The sequence below is a fragment of the Oryx dammah genome, unplaced genomic scaffold (genome assembly GCF_014754425.2).
Source record: "Oryx dammah isolate SB20612 unplaced genomic scaffold, SCBI_Odam_1.1 HiC_scaffold_4, whole genome shotgun sequence".
Lineage (NCBI taxonomy): Eukaryota > Metazoa > Chordata > Mammalia > Artiodactyla > Bovidae > Oryx > Oryx dammah.
In genome coordinates this window covers 63,218,310-63,234,376 of record NW_024070188.1, presented here as the reverse complement: position 1 = coordinate 63,234,376, position 16,067 = coordinate 63,218,310, and the positions used below count along the sequence as shown (strand labels likewise).

Below are 16,067 nucleotides of genomic sequence, written 5' to 3'. Positions count from 1 at the left end.
TTTCATGCACTGGAGAGGAAATGGCAACCCACTCCAGTGTTCTTGCCTGGAGAATCCCAGGGACAGGGGAGCCTGGTAGGAGGCCGTCTATAGGTTCGCACAGAGTCGGACACAACTGAAGTGACTTAGCAGCAGCAGCCATCTAAAAGGGGGGCTTCCGTGATGGCTCAGACAGTAAAGAATCTGCCTGCAAAGAAGGAGACCTGGGTTCGATCCCTGGCTCAGGAAGATCCCCTGGAGAAGGGAATGGCATCCCACTGCAGTATTCTTTCCTGGAGAATCCCATGGACAGAGGAGCCTAGTGGGCTACAGTTCATGGGATCACAAAGAGTCAGACATGACTGAGCAACTAACATACACACACACACACATATCTAAAAAGGATGGGTTTAGAGACCTTGATTGTAAAATGTTTTTGAAGAGTCCATGGAAACTTTAGGTAGGCTTGTTCTGTTAGAATTATAAATAATAATGTAAGTGGATGGTCATTTATGATCTATGAGCTACTGAATTCTCGACTTTAGCTTTTGGGAATACACACATAGCAAAGAACCCAGATTAGCTCAATTAACTTACCAGTGTCATCATCAAAGTCAGACAAGACTGACTCAATTCCATCCTCACTGCTCGCTGACTGCTCCTGAAGTCTTCGGGGCAAGCTAGCAAGTCGCCCACTAAGGAATATTGGCTTCAGGGGCATTTTGTAGATTTTGGCCAACAACTAAATAAAAAAAATACCAAACTGCAATTATATACTGGAAAAAGCTGCACTCTATTAAATCACAACAAAACTATACACAGGTAAGAAAAGGTGGAGAGAAAACCAGAAAAGTTCCCAGGCTAGGAAAGTTTTAAACTTGGTTGTGTTGGAAAGCGTAAGGCAGCTCACAAGAGGCATTGATCCTGTGAAGCAGATAAAATAAGAGTCAATGGTATCAAAAAGCTAGAAGAAGATTCTGTGGATACCTTTTCAGTATCTCAATGGCATAGGAGTTTTATAGACTCCTATAAACCTGTGAAGGGAACCCTGAAACATGTTAAGAATTTTTGCCTGTGGGTGAGTTGTTCTATGGGGAGCACTAAGAAGAGAGTCTGTAGGCAAATAAGCTATCAGACTCTTATCCCCCTTCCCCTGACTCAATATCAAGGAAATAAGGGGCACCTGGGGATGGAGGAATCTGAGGAGAGGGAGGGTGGGCAAGATGAAGGTATGAAAAGCAGAGCTAATGGCTGCCCTGGGCCCTTCATTCCTGTCACTGCTATCATCCTGACTCCCCGGCTGTCACTGGGACAAACTCACAAGAAACTCTGTACTTCACAAATTAGAATTGTGCCTGTACTATTTTAGAAATTAGGCAAACAGCTGTGAGCGAGACAAATAGATATCTAGCCGTGTTTTACAGACATACTCCCTTCACAGATAATATTTCTGACAGAAAGGTCATAGGAAAAATTAGACAGGGGGCTCCTAGAAAGGGTGACCAGATGGGTGGGGGATGTAGGCAGAAAGCAGGTAGATACTTAAGCCCTGGTCTCTCCGAGGAGGTGATGTCTCAGATGAGATTGGACGATTAGGAGCATCATCCATACAGAGATCCGAGGAGAGAAAATTCCAGGCAGAGGGAACAGCAGTGGCCCTGAGCACTAACAAGTCAGGAATGTCTGAGGGCGAGAAAGGGAGCGTGGCTGAGCACAGAGAGAAGGAAGGAGCTGAGGGGGTAGGGGAGCGAGGTCAGGTCACATGGGCCTTATGGAAGCATATGGAGGAGGAAGTCAGGGTGGCGCATCCTTTCTGAAGCACTGGGGGCTTAATGCTGTCAAGCCCATCGCCAAGGGAGGGGTTACAGACAGACAGGAGGTGGCCAGGGGACACACCTGAGAAGACAGGAGAAGAGCTATGGCCAGAGGGTATCACCGAAGCCTTGAGGAGGAAGGGCTTTGGGGGAGGAGCATCAGATTGTTCCACTGGCATGTGACACGGATAAGAACTGGACTTGGCACAAGGAAGGTCACTGCTCACATTAGCGAGTGATGTTTCACTGGGTTTCTTCAGTAGATCCTGACTGCATACCCCTCTCTTACTTTATGTCTCTCTTCACTGTGTGCAGCCTACTGTCCAGGCTTTGGTCTCATCAGGAAGATTTCCTGTGGCCTCAGCCTGACAGAGAGAGATGATGGTAGTTCTTTCATCAGGTATAAATGAGAAGTTTCAGAGACCTCAAAACTCAGCTGTGCATTCTAGTATATTCTCATGACTTTCTTTCTCTGCTTTGTAGAAGGGGTGGGGACCAAAATTTATACTCCAGATCTAAGCCCCACTCTCCTCAGAGACAGCAGAAAGTATTGTTCCTGGGCTTCACAAAGACACTTGTGCATATTTTGTGAGCATCTTCAGAGGCAGGTTTGGGGGTCTGGGTACCTGAGAACAGCGCCGGAGGTAGTCCAGGGCTGGGAGGCACAGGTCTGGGGACGCGGCTCCCGGTCCTGGGACACAGTCTCCAATCTCTTTACAGTCCACCTCCCCTGGGGGCAGAAGGGTGAGACAGAAACAAATATTGTTCATCCCCTTCTAACAGAAGACCTGCCTAGTCACACAGCATTCATTCACCAAATGCCTACTAAAACAGAAAAGAAAAAGTACTACATTGTACAACCCTGAGAAAGCCCTTTCAGTCAAATTTCCCCCTACATATGTACACGTTAAATACAGTTGGGGGTCATATAGTACACATCATACCTTGTTGAAATTAGTCTCTTCTGTAATTCCTCTTTTCACTAGTCAGTTCAGTTGGTCAGTCGTGTCCGACTCTTTGCGACCCCATGGACTGCAGCACCCCAGGCCTCCCTGTCCATCACCAACTCCCAGAGTTTACTCAGACTCATGTCCATTGAGTTGGTGATGCCATCCAACCATCTCATCCTCTGTTGCCCCTTCTCCTCCCACCTTCCATCTTTCCCAGCATCAGGGTCTTTTCAAATTCCATATCCTGCCACAGTACTTTCAGTGGCTGGAGGGTGTGTGCTTTGTACCTGGGCACAATGTAACTGTAATTCACTTTCCTGGGCCTGCTGCTGACGCTTTGACTTTGTGAAGCTTTGATGATAGAGGATGATCTTGGAGACCAGCCATGTGCTGGGCTGGGACAAAGCACTAGGCCCCTCCCCCTTTACAGAAGGACCTTGTTTGTTGCCAGTGCTCAGCACTAACAGTGATCATAAATGAAGATCCTGGGAGGATTCGAAACACCTGCAGTTTGGGGGTGGTGACTACACAACTGAACTGACATGATCTATTTTTTGTGTATATATCTAGAAATGTGATCTGTAGAGGACATCTAGATAGTCTTTAGGTAAACAAGTAATTCAGAATTACCATTTTCCTTCTTGCATGATGAATCTATTCCTATACTTTTTAATAAAATCACTCCACAGTGCCCTAACTATTTCTAATTGTCTACAGTGGTAGTAACTAGCAGCCTCCCTGCAGATAAACAGACATAATTACTAGGCATTAGCTGAAGTTTAAAAGATAAAGAGTCATGTTTCTCAAAAAAAAAGAGAAAAGCACTTCTTATGTTTTAGATCAGGGATTGGCAAACTTCTTTTACATATAAATATTTTAGGCTTTGCAGATCACACTGTCTTTGTTGCAACTTCTCAGCTCTGTCACTGTGGCACAAAACAGCCATAGACAAATGACCATGGCTGTGTTTCAATAAAACTTTATTTATAAAAACTCTGAGTGGATGGGATTGGCCCGTGGGCCATAGTTTGCCAACTCCAAGTTAGATTAACATAGCTTACAGTATAAAAACACAGAGCAGTTCAAATTCATGTTGAAATAACCAAGTGGGAATTAAAAATAAATTCATTTCTTGACATGTACACACTGCTACCCTTAGAATGGATAACCAACAAGGACCTACTGTATAGCATATGGAACTCTGTTCAACGTTATATGGCAGCCTGGATGGGAGGGGAGTTTGGGGGAGAATGGGTACATGTATGTATATGGCTGAGTCCCTTTGCTGTTCACCTGAAACTATCAGAATGTTGTTTAATTGGCTAGGGTTCCCAAGTGGCTCAGTGGGTAAAGAATCTGCCTGCAGTGCAGGAGATGCGGGCTCGATCCCAGGGTCAGGAAGGTCCCCTGGAAGAGGGCATGGCAACCTGCTCCAGTGTTCTTGCCTGGAGAATCCCACAGACAGAGTTGGACATGACTGAAGCAACTGAGCATGTATACTCCAATGTAAAATAAAAAGTAACCCTCCCCCCCAAAAACCCAAAACAAATAAATTCATTTCCTATCTTGTTAACCACAACGAATGTTCCAAAGTTTTTTTATCCAGGCTTCTGTGTTACATATCAAAGTCTGTGCCCCCTGGAGACGGGCAGGACACAGCCAGTGTGGCTATATTGGGGCCTCAGAAGGCTGAATGGCTTCATCAACTCAATGGATATGAATTTGAGGAGATGGTGAATGACAGGGAAGCCTGGAGTGCTGCATTCCATGGGGTCACAAAGAGTCAGACACAGCTGTGTGACTGAACAACAGATATCCCACTAACCCTAAGCCACACACAAATCACTCTGCCTCATAATTCACAGAAAAATTAGAACCTTTTGGTTTTAAATATCCTCAGCTGCACACTGACAATTCTGCAGCTATATTTTCAGACTCCAACCCCCTCCTCAAGATCTCAAAATTCTGACATCTCAACTTGAATATTTCATAGAAACTCAATGTGTACAAATGTCCAAAGACAGTATTCATGACTTTTCCCTCTCCTCCACTCCTTTTGGATATACTGATTCTGAATAACATCAGTTCTGACAGAGAATTTGAGGAGGGGGGAGTCAGCCTCAGTTCCTCCTCTTTTCAGGCCCCACATCATAGCAGTCCAAGCCCTATTGATCCCACCTCTACAATGTCCTGAATTCCATGCACTCTGCTCGCTCCCAAACTACTGCACACTGGTCTCTGCCTGCAGCCTCTTATTCTTGCCCACAGGAACACATGCCTGTCAGAGTTTAGTTTCAAAAACTTTCCTGTGCATTCTCAGTCCCCTGATGTGGCATGCAGGGCCCATTCCAACTCATCGTCCAGGATCCCTCCTTCTGTTGGTACCCAACTTTCAGAAAAGTAAAACCTACAGCTCACTCCACCAAGTTCAAAGGTCACTTCTCCTGTGAAGCCTGCATGGGGTCTACTACCCAGCACCCTGTCTCAGCAGCTTGCTTATCTCAGCTTAAATGACTTTTTAAACTAGCATCTATGAAAGTATTCTTACTACTGAACTGTGATTTTTGATTTATGTGTCTGTTTCCCAGAAGAGGCAGCAAACCTCTCATAGGCAGGAAGCATGTTTTATTCACTGTGCCAATGTACCGGGCACTCGATTGATCACTGAACAACAGAATACCAATAATCTGGTTTGTAGTGTTGCACGCATGCGTGTGTTCATGCACGTGTGTGCTCAGTGATGTCTGACTCTTTGCAACCCCAGGGATTGCAGCCCGCCAGGCTCCTCTGTTCATGGGATTTCCCAGGCAAGCATACTGAAGTGGGTTGCCATTTCCTCCTCCAGGGGATCTTTCTGAACTGGGGATGGAACCCACATCTCCTGCATTACCAGTGATAATGATTCTTAAATGAAATGTAAGACTGTGGAGCACTAGAAAATATTTTAGTCTCTGCCCCAGTTCCTGACACAGAGCTCCTGAAACCCTAATTTCCCAAATGATAAGGATACTAGCAGCATCTTTTGTTCTGATACTTGATCTTTGACTCCAGCTTCAAATATCGTACCCTTGAAGGGCCAACAAAAACCAGAAGAAAGCAAATACAAAAGAAAGAAACCATATCAGGATATCTTGTTTTAAATACTTCCTCTATATTCTCAGGGTAGATTATTAATATTTTAAATTATAGAATAGTTGTTAACTGCTATACTATGGTATTTGAAATTTTAACTCCTTGCATTAAGGGATGTGAGAGGGCTATCTGCAGGTGTAATACTTCCGATGACCTTGGTTTACAGAAACCTCCATCAGTCTTTGAAACTTCTCATGTGACTCCAGTTATTGATTGGTTCTGTTAATGGTGGCTCAGATGGTAAAGCATCTGTCTGCAATGCAGGAGACCCCGGGTTTGATCGCTGGGTTGGGAAGATTCCCTGGAGAAGAAAATGGCAGCCCACTCCAGTATTCTTGCCTGGAAAATCCCATGGACCTCGGAGCCTGATAGGCTACTGTCCATGGGGTCGCAAAGAGTCGGACACAACTGAGCGACTTCACTTTCTTTCCTGATGATAAACTCCCAAACCCCTTGGAATTTCCTGGGTGACAGGATTTTTGTTCTTGGGAGGCTGAGCTTGGTGAGCTCCTGGATGGTGCCTGGTTACCAGAAAGACCATGGGGCGAGAGAAGGGTTGGAAATTGAGTTAATGGTTGATCATGCCCACATGATGATGCCTCCACAAAAAAAATCCCCAAAGTATAGGGTTCAGAGAGCCTCTGCATCGCTCAACACATCTACATGCTGGGAGGAGGCTGTACCCCAACTCCATGGGGGCAGAAGCTCCTGAGCTTGGGACTCTTCTGGACCTCACCTTGTATTATCTCTTCACCTGACTGTTCATCTGTATCATTTATCATATGCATTGTTATATAATAAACTGGTGAATGTATTTCCCTCTCTTCTGTGAGCTGCTCTAACAAATCCTCAAATCCAAGGGGTGGGGGAGTCATGGGAACTACTGATTTGTAGCCAAGTTAGACAGAGTTGTGAGTAACTTGGGGATCCACTACTTGCAACTGTCATGATAAATGGAGGGGCAGTCACATAGGACTGCGCCCTTAACCTGTGCTAACTCTGGCTTAGTGTCAGAATTGAATTGACCAGTAGGGCACCCGGCTGGTGTCACAGAGAACTGCTTGGTGTGGGAACAAACCCCAGGCACATCTGGTATCAGAACTCTAGTGAGTAAGATAGTACTTGGCAGAGTAAAGGAGAAGCATAGGAGGAAGTGTTTTTTTTTTTTTTTCTAAATAAGCACTGGATTTTTTTTACTATCTAATGCAGAGATTACCTCATGCTTTAAGGTGTTCTTATGATTAAGATACTAAACTATTTGGTTTCTATTTAATGTAGGACAGAGTTTGAAAGGAGGATGCGATGGTTGGATGGCATTACCAATTCAACGGACATGAACTTGGGCAAACTCCAGGAGATGGTGAGGGCCAGGGAGGGCTGGTGTGCTGCAGTCCATGGGGCTGCAAAGAGTCAGACACGACTGAGCAACTGAACAACAATGAAAGAGTTTAAAAAGAGTAAAATCTTACTTTGTTCAAAGAAATCTTCCCCTGAAGCCCAGCATGTATAGTGGATAAGTAAGGGGCATTCATGTTCCCTCAGTTCAGCCCTCTACTTCCCAGAGTACAGAGAAAAACAGAAGAGCATAACGTAACAAGGATGGTATACGGATCAGACCTGTGGCCTCCAGCCTCTTTCTTGAAACTTGCATTTTATTCCTGCTCCAAAATAAGGGGAACATGGATGAAATCACCTAGCTTCTCCATGTCTTATTTTCTTTTGCAAAGAAATTTTGCAAGTATACAAAATAATTTTTTTGGTGTTGTTCAGTCACTAAGTCGTGTCCAACTCTTTGCAACCCCATGGACTGTAGCACGCCAGGCTTCCATGTCCTTCACTCTCTCCTGAGCTTGCTCAAACTCATGTCCATTGAGTTGGTGATACCACTCAATCATTCTCAGTCAGTTCTTTGCATCAGGTGGCCAAAGTACTGGAGCTTCAGCTTCAACATTAGTCCTTCCAATGAATATTCAGGGTTGATATCCTTTATAACTTTATAAGGATTGACCTTATATAGTCTTTATTTAAAAAGTTCTCAAGGCTCCATATCTAAGAGCTCTTCAGGATGAAAGTCTTGAAACGTGAAGTTTCTTCTAAACTTTGCATTTAACTAACCGCCACATCCTTTCACTTTCACTGCAGATAAAACTGAGCCATACCAACAGTAGGTCATGCTATATCAGTTCAGTCACTCCGTGGTATACGACTCTTTGCAACCCCATGGACGGCAGCCCGCCAGGCTTCCCTGTCCATCACCACTTGCTCGAACTCATGTCCATGGAGTCGGTGATGCCATCCAACCATCTCATCCTCTGTCGTCCCCTTCTCCTGCCTTCAGTCTTTTCCAGCATTGCAGTCTTTTCCAATGAGCACTCTACTGTGTTAAAGTATTTCTCAATTAAGCCTAAAAATCAGGTAGGTATTTCCTGAAACACACGAAATCTCAAGGAAGGGTGATTCCTACACTTTCAAACTACATTTTGTAATCAACAGAGTCTGGGGGAAGGCATCTTAACTTCTGCTTAAGAGCTGGGAACTCAAACTCTAATTAGGCTCAGTAATTATGTGACACAGGACAGCAACTTCCTGCATAAAAGCAATTACTAAATACAACATTGAACGCTTTAAGATTCAAAAAGAAGTTGGCGTAAAATAATATATGAAGACACACTTCATTATAAAATTATTCCATGAACACAGTGAAAAATATCAACCCTGGACAGGATCCAAGCTGCGTTTACAGTCAGCTTTGGGCTCTATGCTCCTGAGCACACAGCATAGCACCGTCTGCTTCTATCCCAGGATGCCCGCAGCCAGCTCACACAGAGCCATACGGATAAGGGTCTCCAGCTGTCAGGAGGCAGGAAGGGGGTGCTCCACTTACCCAGTCCTTTGACAAACTTCATAAGGCACATGATGTAACTAGTGGCTGCATTAGCAAAGACCTGGATGTTGTCGGTATTGAGAAAAGCTTCAAATACATCAAACACTGGAGCCTGGCCTTTTCCTGAAGGAGGAAGGTTACAGAGTTTTAAGAAAGTTAGGTGTCTACCTTTCAGTTGCCCATACTCCCAGCACCTTCCAAAGAGCATTAAAAAAAAAAAAAAAAAAAATCTATTGGAGCAAAGCCCAGGTCTTTTGACTGGATAACCGGCTTGCCTCCCGTGTTGTCCTTCTCAGATTTGCCTGCAGGGGGAGCTGTAGGATGGCTATGAGGAGAGCTTAGCAGACAGATGAGGGCAAAGCTGGCTGAATGCAGGGCTGAGCAATGTGTAGGTCTACACAGAGCCATTAAACATGTGGTCCTTTGGAATTCTCCTGCACACAATCATAGATATGGGAAGGTTTAGATAACCCCCTGATGGCACATACTAACTTACTCATATCTGTGCTGAAAAGAGCTAACAGGGGCTGCTATCCTCAGAAAGGCCTGCCTCAAGGGTTGGCCCTTGGCTGGTCTGGGAACCTGGCTCACCTAATAGTCCATTAACTGGATGGTTTACTGTGCCTGGATGGTTGGCACAAAGAACACAGTTTGATCTGAACACCTTTCCTGCCGGCACCCCCGCCCAGGAAGTATGGATTTTGGAATGTGTTGGGCAGAGGGTACCTAAGTGACCAGCCCTTAGCTGGGTCTCTAATGGGCTTCCCTGGGTAGAAAGGCTCACACACTGCCCCTGATCATATATACTGCTGCATTTTTTCCACTGGAGATGAAGTGCACCGTGGGACCCTCAAGGGAGGGGGAGAGCTCAGGGAGGCCTGCACACGGATTCTGTGTTTTCCCTTAGGATCTGGTTTGTCCTTACCATGTCACTGTAATAAACCTTGGCCATGAGCCATTAGTAAGTCTGAGCTATGTAATAAATCTTGGCATAACTACATGCTGAGTCCCACGAGTCTTTCTGCTGGGTCTCTAAATGCAGGGTTAGTCTTGGAGGCCCCTGACCCAACATCCCTGGTCACCGGGCCTGCTGTATGGCTGCCATCTATTTCCAGCCAGATCCCATCTCCCTAATTCGAATTCCCTGTTATTTGGATATTTTCTGCTTCTTCCTAGATAGTGGATAACATTTTTCCCTTTTGGTTTTATGAATGAACTCAACACAGATATGTGAAATGACCTACGTCCCTTAGCCTTCTGTCTCCTCTGTCATTGAGAGCAGGGCCTGGTAACGCTCAAGGTTCTCAACCTGCTGGCAGAACTCAGAGCTTGTGTTCCTGCTACACCATTTCCTGCTGATAAAACAGCGGAATGCCAGTCTTCCCTGTTTTCCAACTTCTTTCGATAGCATGAAGCTTGACACAAGGAGCTATTGCCCCATAGCCAAAATCAGCACTCCCATTCAACACAGAACCGGAAGCCCTAGCCGAAGCAATCAAGCAAGAGTGGAAATAGAATGCATCCAAATCGAAAAGTAACATGGCCTCTTTTTGATGATGATATGATCTTATATATACAAAGTCTTTAAGATTCCACCAAAACATAGAACTACAGTCATTAGAATGTAGAATTAATAAACAAGTTTCAGGATGCAAAATCAACACACAGCCTTACCCATGGAATAGTCGCCCACCAGGTACTCCTTCACCTCGGACTTGTTCCCGCTGTGCACCGTTTCCAGGGCGCTGAACAGGGGCCTCCACCCTGACTGGATCTGGGCGGAGCACACTTCAACCAGCTCCCCGATGGACGTGACAACCTGCAGTGGCAAAGGGGGTGGCACTTGGTGCCTTTTCCTTCTAAGAAGCAGGCGAGTTTCTGGGAAGATGGATGCGCTTCCCAGCTCCCTATTTCTGGGTTAATTTTAGTGCAAGAGAAAAATCAAAACCTAGACAAACTCACTCAAAAGTCTTCTAAATAAGCAACCATACTGCATTAATTTGCATTTTACTAAGTGTCACTAAGCAGCTTTTCACATGCTATTTGTAAATATTTTGCTGTTTTTGAAGTTAGGTTTTTGTCTTCTCATTACTGTCTTTTTATCATTGAGTTCTTCACGCATTCTAAATGTAAGCCCTTTCCAAGACACATGGTTTGCAAATTCTTTTTCAAGGCTTTGGGCTTGTCTTTTTATTTTTAAATGGTCTCTCTTAAAAAAAATCATTTATTTCTTGGCTGTGCTGGGTCTTTATTGTCGTGCATGGACTTTCGCTAGTTGTGGTGTGCGGGCTTCTCATCGCAGTGGCTTCTCTTTGCAGAACGCGGGCTTCAGTAGCGTGGCATGTGGCCTCAGTAGCTGTGGTTTTGGGCTCTAGAGGACAGGTTCAATAGTTGCGGCATATGGGCCTAGCTGTTTCATGTAGCATGTGGGATCCTCCAGGGCCAGAGATCGAACCCATGTCCCCCAAATTGGCAGACAGACTCCTCACCACTGAGCTACCAGGGAAGCCCCTAAATCGTGTCTTTTGAAGAACAAAAGTTTTACATTTTGATGAAGTCCAAATCATCAATTTTTCTTTTTACAGATCCTGTTGGTGTCATTTCTAAGGAATCTCTGCCTAACCCAAGGTGGTCTCCTATGCTTTCTGTGGAAGCTTTTATAGGCTTTGCACTTTATTTAAGCCTATGACCCATTTTGAGTTTTTTTTATGTATGGTAAATGAAAGGGTGTAAATTCATTTTTACTTCATATGTTCAAGCACCACTTGCTAAAGGAATATCCTGTCCCTCTATTGAACTGCAATGACATCTTTGTCAAAAATCTACCATAAATGTGAGAATTTATTTCTATACCTTCTATTAGTTCCCCTGATCAATAAGTCTATCCTTACACCAATATTCCACGGTGTAGATTCCTTAAGTTTTGAAATTGGGTAGTGTAAATTCTCCAAATTCACTGTTCTTTTTCAAATGTGTTTTCTCTATTCTAGATCCTTTGAACCTGCATATAAACTTGAGAATCATCTTCCCAATTTCTTCAAAAAAGTCTGCTGGAATTTTGATAGGAATTGTACTGAATCGATATATCAACTTGGGGAAATCTGCCGTTTAAAAATACTGTCTTTCAATCCATGAATGAAGCATCTCACATAATTTGTCTGAATATTTTTTTTCCTCAGTGATATTTTGTAGCTTTCAGCATACAGGTATTTAACATCTTTTGCTAAATTCCTAAATATTTTGTTTTTCAATTTTTGATAACTTACATCTTGGATATGGGAATGCAAATGACTTTAATGTGTTGTTTTTATATCCAGTAACCTAGCTAAGCTCACTATTAATTCTAGTAATTTAAAAAATAAATTCCTTAGGATTTTCTTTATATAAGACTATGTTGTCTATGAACTAAGACAATTTTGTGTTTCAAAAACTGGATGGCATTAATTTTTCGGTACAGTGAGTAAAATTTATAATGTTGCACAGAATCGGTAAAGGTGGAAATCTTTGCTTTGTTCCCAGTTATTGGGAAAAAGCATTCAGTCGACCATTGTGTGAAGTTTGATATTCGATTCTCAAGTACTCCTTTCATCCAATTAGTGAACTCCTTTCTATTCCTCATTTCTTGAAAGTTTTTCATTTAAAATGAGTGATGGATTTTGTAAAATGTTTTCTCTGTGTCTATTAAGATGACCATACGGTTTTAATCCTTTATTCTACTAAAAAGATACACTGATTTTTGAGCTGTTAAACCAATCTTGCACTGATTCTTTCTTCTTCCATCTCAAATCTTGCTGGTAAGCCTATTTAGTGGATTTTTCATTTGTTGTTGTCAACTCTAGAATTTGTATTCTTTCTGTTTCCATTTCTCTATGTAGATTCTCTATTTTTCAGACATTGTCATCTTTGAACATAATGCTTTGAACATACTTACAGTAGCTGCTTCAAAGTCTCTGTCCCCTAATTCAACATCCCAAGCCACAGCCAGGGCACAGTGAACAGAGCCCTCTTCCCATCACATGTGCTGAACTTCTTTGGCTAAATATTCTATAATTTCTACCATGAAGGTATCACTGATAAGGGTCACCACCTCTTCTAGATCCTGTGTCTGTCTGTCTTCCCACCTCCAAATCAGAATTTTGGATCTAAATAATCCTGGTTTTAGCTTAATACAACATCTGGTCTCACTCTAAGGCAGTTTCTGTTGTCTGTCCTTCCCCACCCCCGAGTATACATCATTGTTTATTTCTTTGAATATCTCATACTTTTTTTTGCTGAACATTGGACATTTTAGATAATACAGCAATGCTGGATTCTGATTTATTCTTGAGTTTTTTTTTTTTATACTAAATTGCTCAGACTTATACTTTGAGCCTTTAAGGAGACTGCCCTCTGCCAACAAGCTGGGGAGAATATTCAAAGTTCAGCCAGTTCACAACTCTCTCTGGTGTTTTGCTTTCTGATGGGATTTAGACAGTCTATCCTATATATGTCCATATTTCAGTCAGCTAGAGATGCATAAGGAATTTACCTTGTCCTTCTATGAAATCTCTGGTTTCCGGAATCTCATGTTATATTTGTTACTGGTTCACCATTACAACCTTAGGCCAGCAACACTGTAGTATTCTATTGCTCATTTCCTACCAAATCTATATTTTCTAGTGGACAAACCAGTAGTCTTTTTCAAACCAAGTCTGTCTCTTAAGCAGAAAGGCTGATTTTCCCAGTCAGCCTACACTGGTCAAATTACTATTCTTATCAGTAGCTTGTAAGTGATGACTTCCACCTTCACTAAGAAGGTCACAGGCTCCCACTGTCCTTAACCAAAGTTCTGGCAAGAACTATTTTTCAGCATAAACGCTACTCAATTTGTCATCTGCCTGTGGTCAATTTCAAGAGCCCTGCAATGGATGCTTTTGACGGTTTTTTCTTTTTGTAGACTAAATTTTTATGGAGAGGATTTGCTAACTTCTTTATGCCACCATAGCCAAAATCTCTCCTGTTCTAGATGATTGTTTAGAATTTTAATAAACACAGTTATTTTAAAGTCAGTCTCTGATAAAAATACCTGGATCCCTGGTGGGGAGCTGGGGAGGGTGTATGAGTCTATTTCTATTGTTTGCTTTTCTTTCTGTATTCATGACATGTTATTTCCTAATGAGTCAATTATTTTTGACCGAAGGCAGACATTTAGCTTTACGTGATGGTCAGTTTGCTCATGGCCAGTCCAGTCTCAGAGCTCTGCTTCTCTGGCTTCCCACTGTTACTTAGTTTTGGGCATCTTAATATTCCTTACTTTCTTGCCTGTGTGTCAGTATACTTAAAATAAAAAGTTTAGCCCTTATTTAACATTTTTAGTAGATTTCAGAGACGGAGGATCTGTATTCTTAGATCATCATCATAAGAAAGATACGAAGTCTCTAGTTTCTTTACCATTTGTCTTTCCATAGCGAGCAGGACAGTGGTTAAGAGTACAGTGTGGTTATGAGGGCACAGACTAGTACAGCCAGGGTAGGTTGTTCAAATCCAAGCTCCACCAATCACTAGTCATATATCCTTAGCTAAACTGCTTACCCTCTTCTGGTCCCTGATTTCACATAGGCTTACAGTGCTGGAAAGATTAAATCTGCAGCGCTCACACAGCAGTCCTGCTGGTGCGCTCATTGAGGGCCAGCAGGCTATGGCAAAGATGGCGGCGCCGCGACGGTGACACACTGACCTGGTCTTGGACGTCCTCATCACACAACTCCAGCTGCATGATACGCTCGAACGGTCGGAAGAGAGCTTCGTTAAAGTGAAAATGAGGTGGCTCATTCCAGTCTGTGAGAACCTCCGTCAATATATCATGGATGAAGGAAACCGCCTTCTGAGACACGTGTCTTTCCTTATGGCAGGCAGCCTGAAAAATTCACGAGAGAGTCCAACACCCTCAGGACTTCAGGCAACTAAGAACCTGGTTCCTGAAGGTTTTCCTAACCCACCTTCCTGGAGGGAGGTGGAAGCAGCAACTCTGCTAAAGTAAAAGAGTTCAAGGATAAGTATCCGTGAACAGCACACTAAACTGCATTTTAAATAATTTAACCAATTGATCAGATACATCTTCAGTTTCACTTTGAAGTTTCTACAAAAATAAGATTTTCTAATAACCAGGCTTCCCTGGTGGCTCAGACCATAAAGAGTCTGCCTGCAATGCAGGAGACCGGGTTTCAGTCCCTGGGAAGATCCCCTGGAAAGATCCCCTGGAGCAGAACATGGCAACCCACTCCAGTATTCTTGCCTGGAGAATCCCATGGAGAGAGGAGTGTGGCAGGCTACAGTCCATAGGGTTGCAAAGAGGCACAACCGAGCAAATAGCACAGATGCGGTACAATAATTTCTTCTTCTTTTTCCCAGTAATGTGACATTTTTTGGGGGGTAGCATAGAACACGCTGACTAAATACACTGGAACCTTGTCTGGAAACTGTCCATGGTATCCTTGTTAGCTGTGCTTCAAACATATGAAGATCAGATGAGTCATTTGTCCCTCGGGGATGTGGGGTGACTGCACCAGTGATGAATTAATTGACTCACATCATTGTATCTGTGTCCTTTAGTAGTCCTCTCCCACACTGACCCTGGGCTTGGATGTGTGACTTGCTTTGTTTACATAATATTTGATATTATATAATAGCAAGCATTATATAAGTAAAAGACTGAGAAAATAATTCTGATTTGGGATTTGCCCTCTTGCTTTCCTTTGGAATCCTAAGAATTCCACAAGAACAAGCCAGGGCTAGCTGGCTAGAGGAGAGACCAGATGAGCTATGGCATAGCTCTACCAGATTAAGTGCTAAAGGGCTATGCAGACTAGTTACCACTGTCAAACAGGGCAACAATTTCCCCACCAACTTAGAAGTAGCCAGTCATCATGTATTGAGATAATTAGATGGATATTTAGATTACCATATAATTTATCATATAAACTGCTTTCCTTTGGAAAGTCAAAGAGGTCCTAGGAGTGTTAATTCAGTTGAGAAAGCCAGGATGTATGGTTCCCCTGTGTAGAGGGAATATATTTAGCTATTAGAAAAGGGAGACTGGCAGGAACAAAAGACATTGTTATGTTTGTGTACAAAAAAGAAGTGCCAGACTCAGGCTGGTAGCAGACCATGAAGAATAGGAAACTGGCTGTATGAGGTGCCCAGCTAAGTCACTTAAGTATAAAGAAGGGTCAGAGTGAGACCAGGGCAGGGCCACCGCTGGGCTGATTGGAGCTCTAAGGTGTAATCAGAGAATGACGACGCTTGTGGCCAGGCAACGTGGCCACAGCA

General features: G+C 43.3%; 1 protein-coding gene across 1 annotated transcript in view; it reads right to left on the bottom strand.

The window, feature by feature from the left end:
- ARFGEF3 (ARFGEF family member 3) overlaps positions 1 to 16,067 on the bottom strand; it is a 174,175-nt gene that overhangs the window by 21,007 nt on the left and 137,101 nt on the right. Inside the window, exons 22-26 of the mRNA XM_040239099.1 lie at positions 14,476 to 14,655; positions 10,434 to 10,578; positions 8,760 to 8,882; positions 2,420 to 2,523; positions 577 to 721 (exon numbers count right to left, since the gene is read on the bottom strand). Coding sequence (XP_040095033.1) covers positions 577 to 721; positions 2,420 to 2,523; positions 8,760 to 8,882; positions 10,434 to 10,578; positions 14,476 to 14,655 — 697 coding nt within the window. The remainder of the gene's footprint in view (positions 1 to 576; positions 722 to 2,419; positions 2,524 to 8,759; positions 8,883 to 10,433; positions 10,579 to 14,475; positions 14,656 to 16,067) is intronic.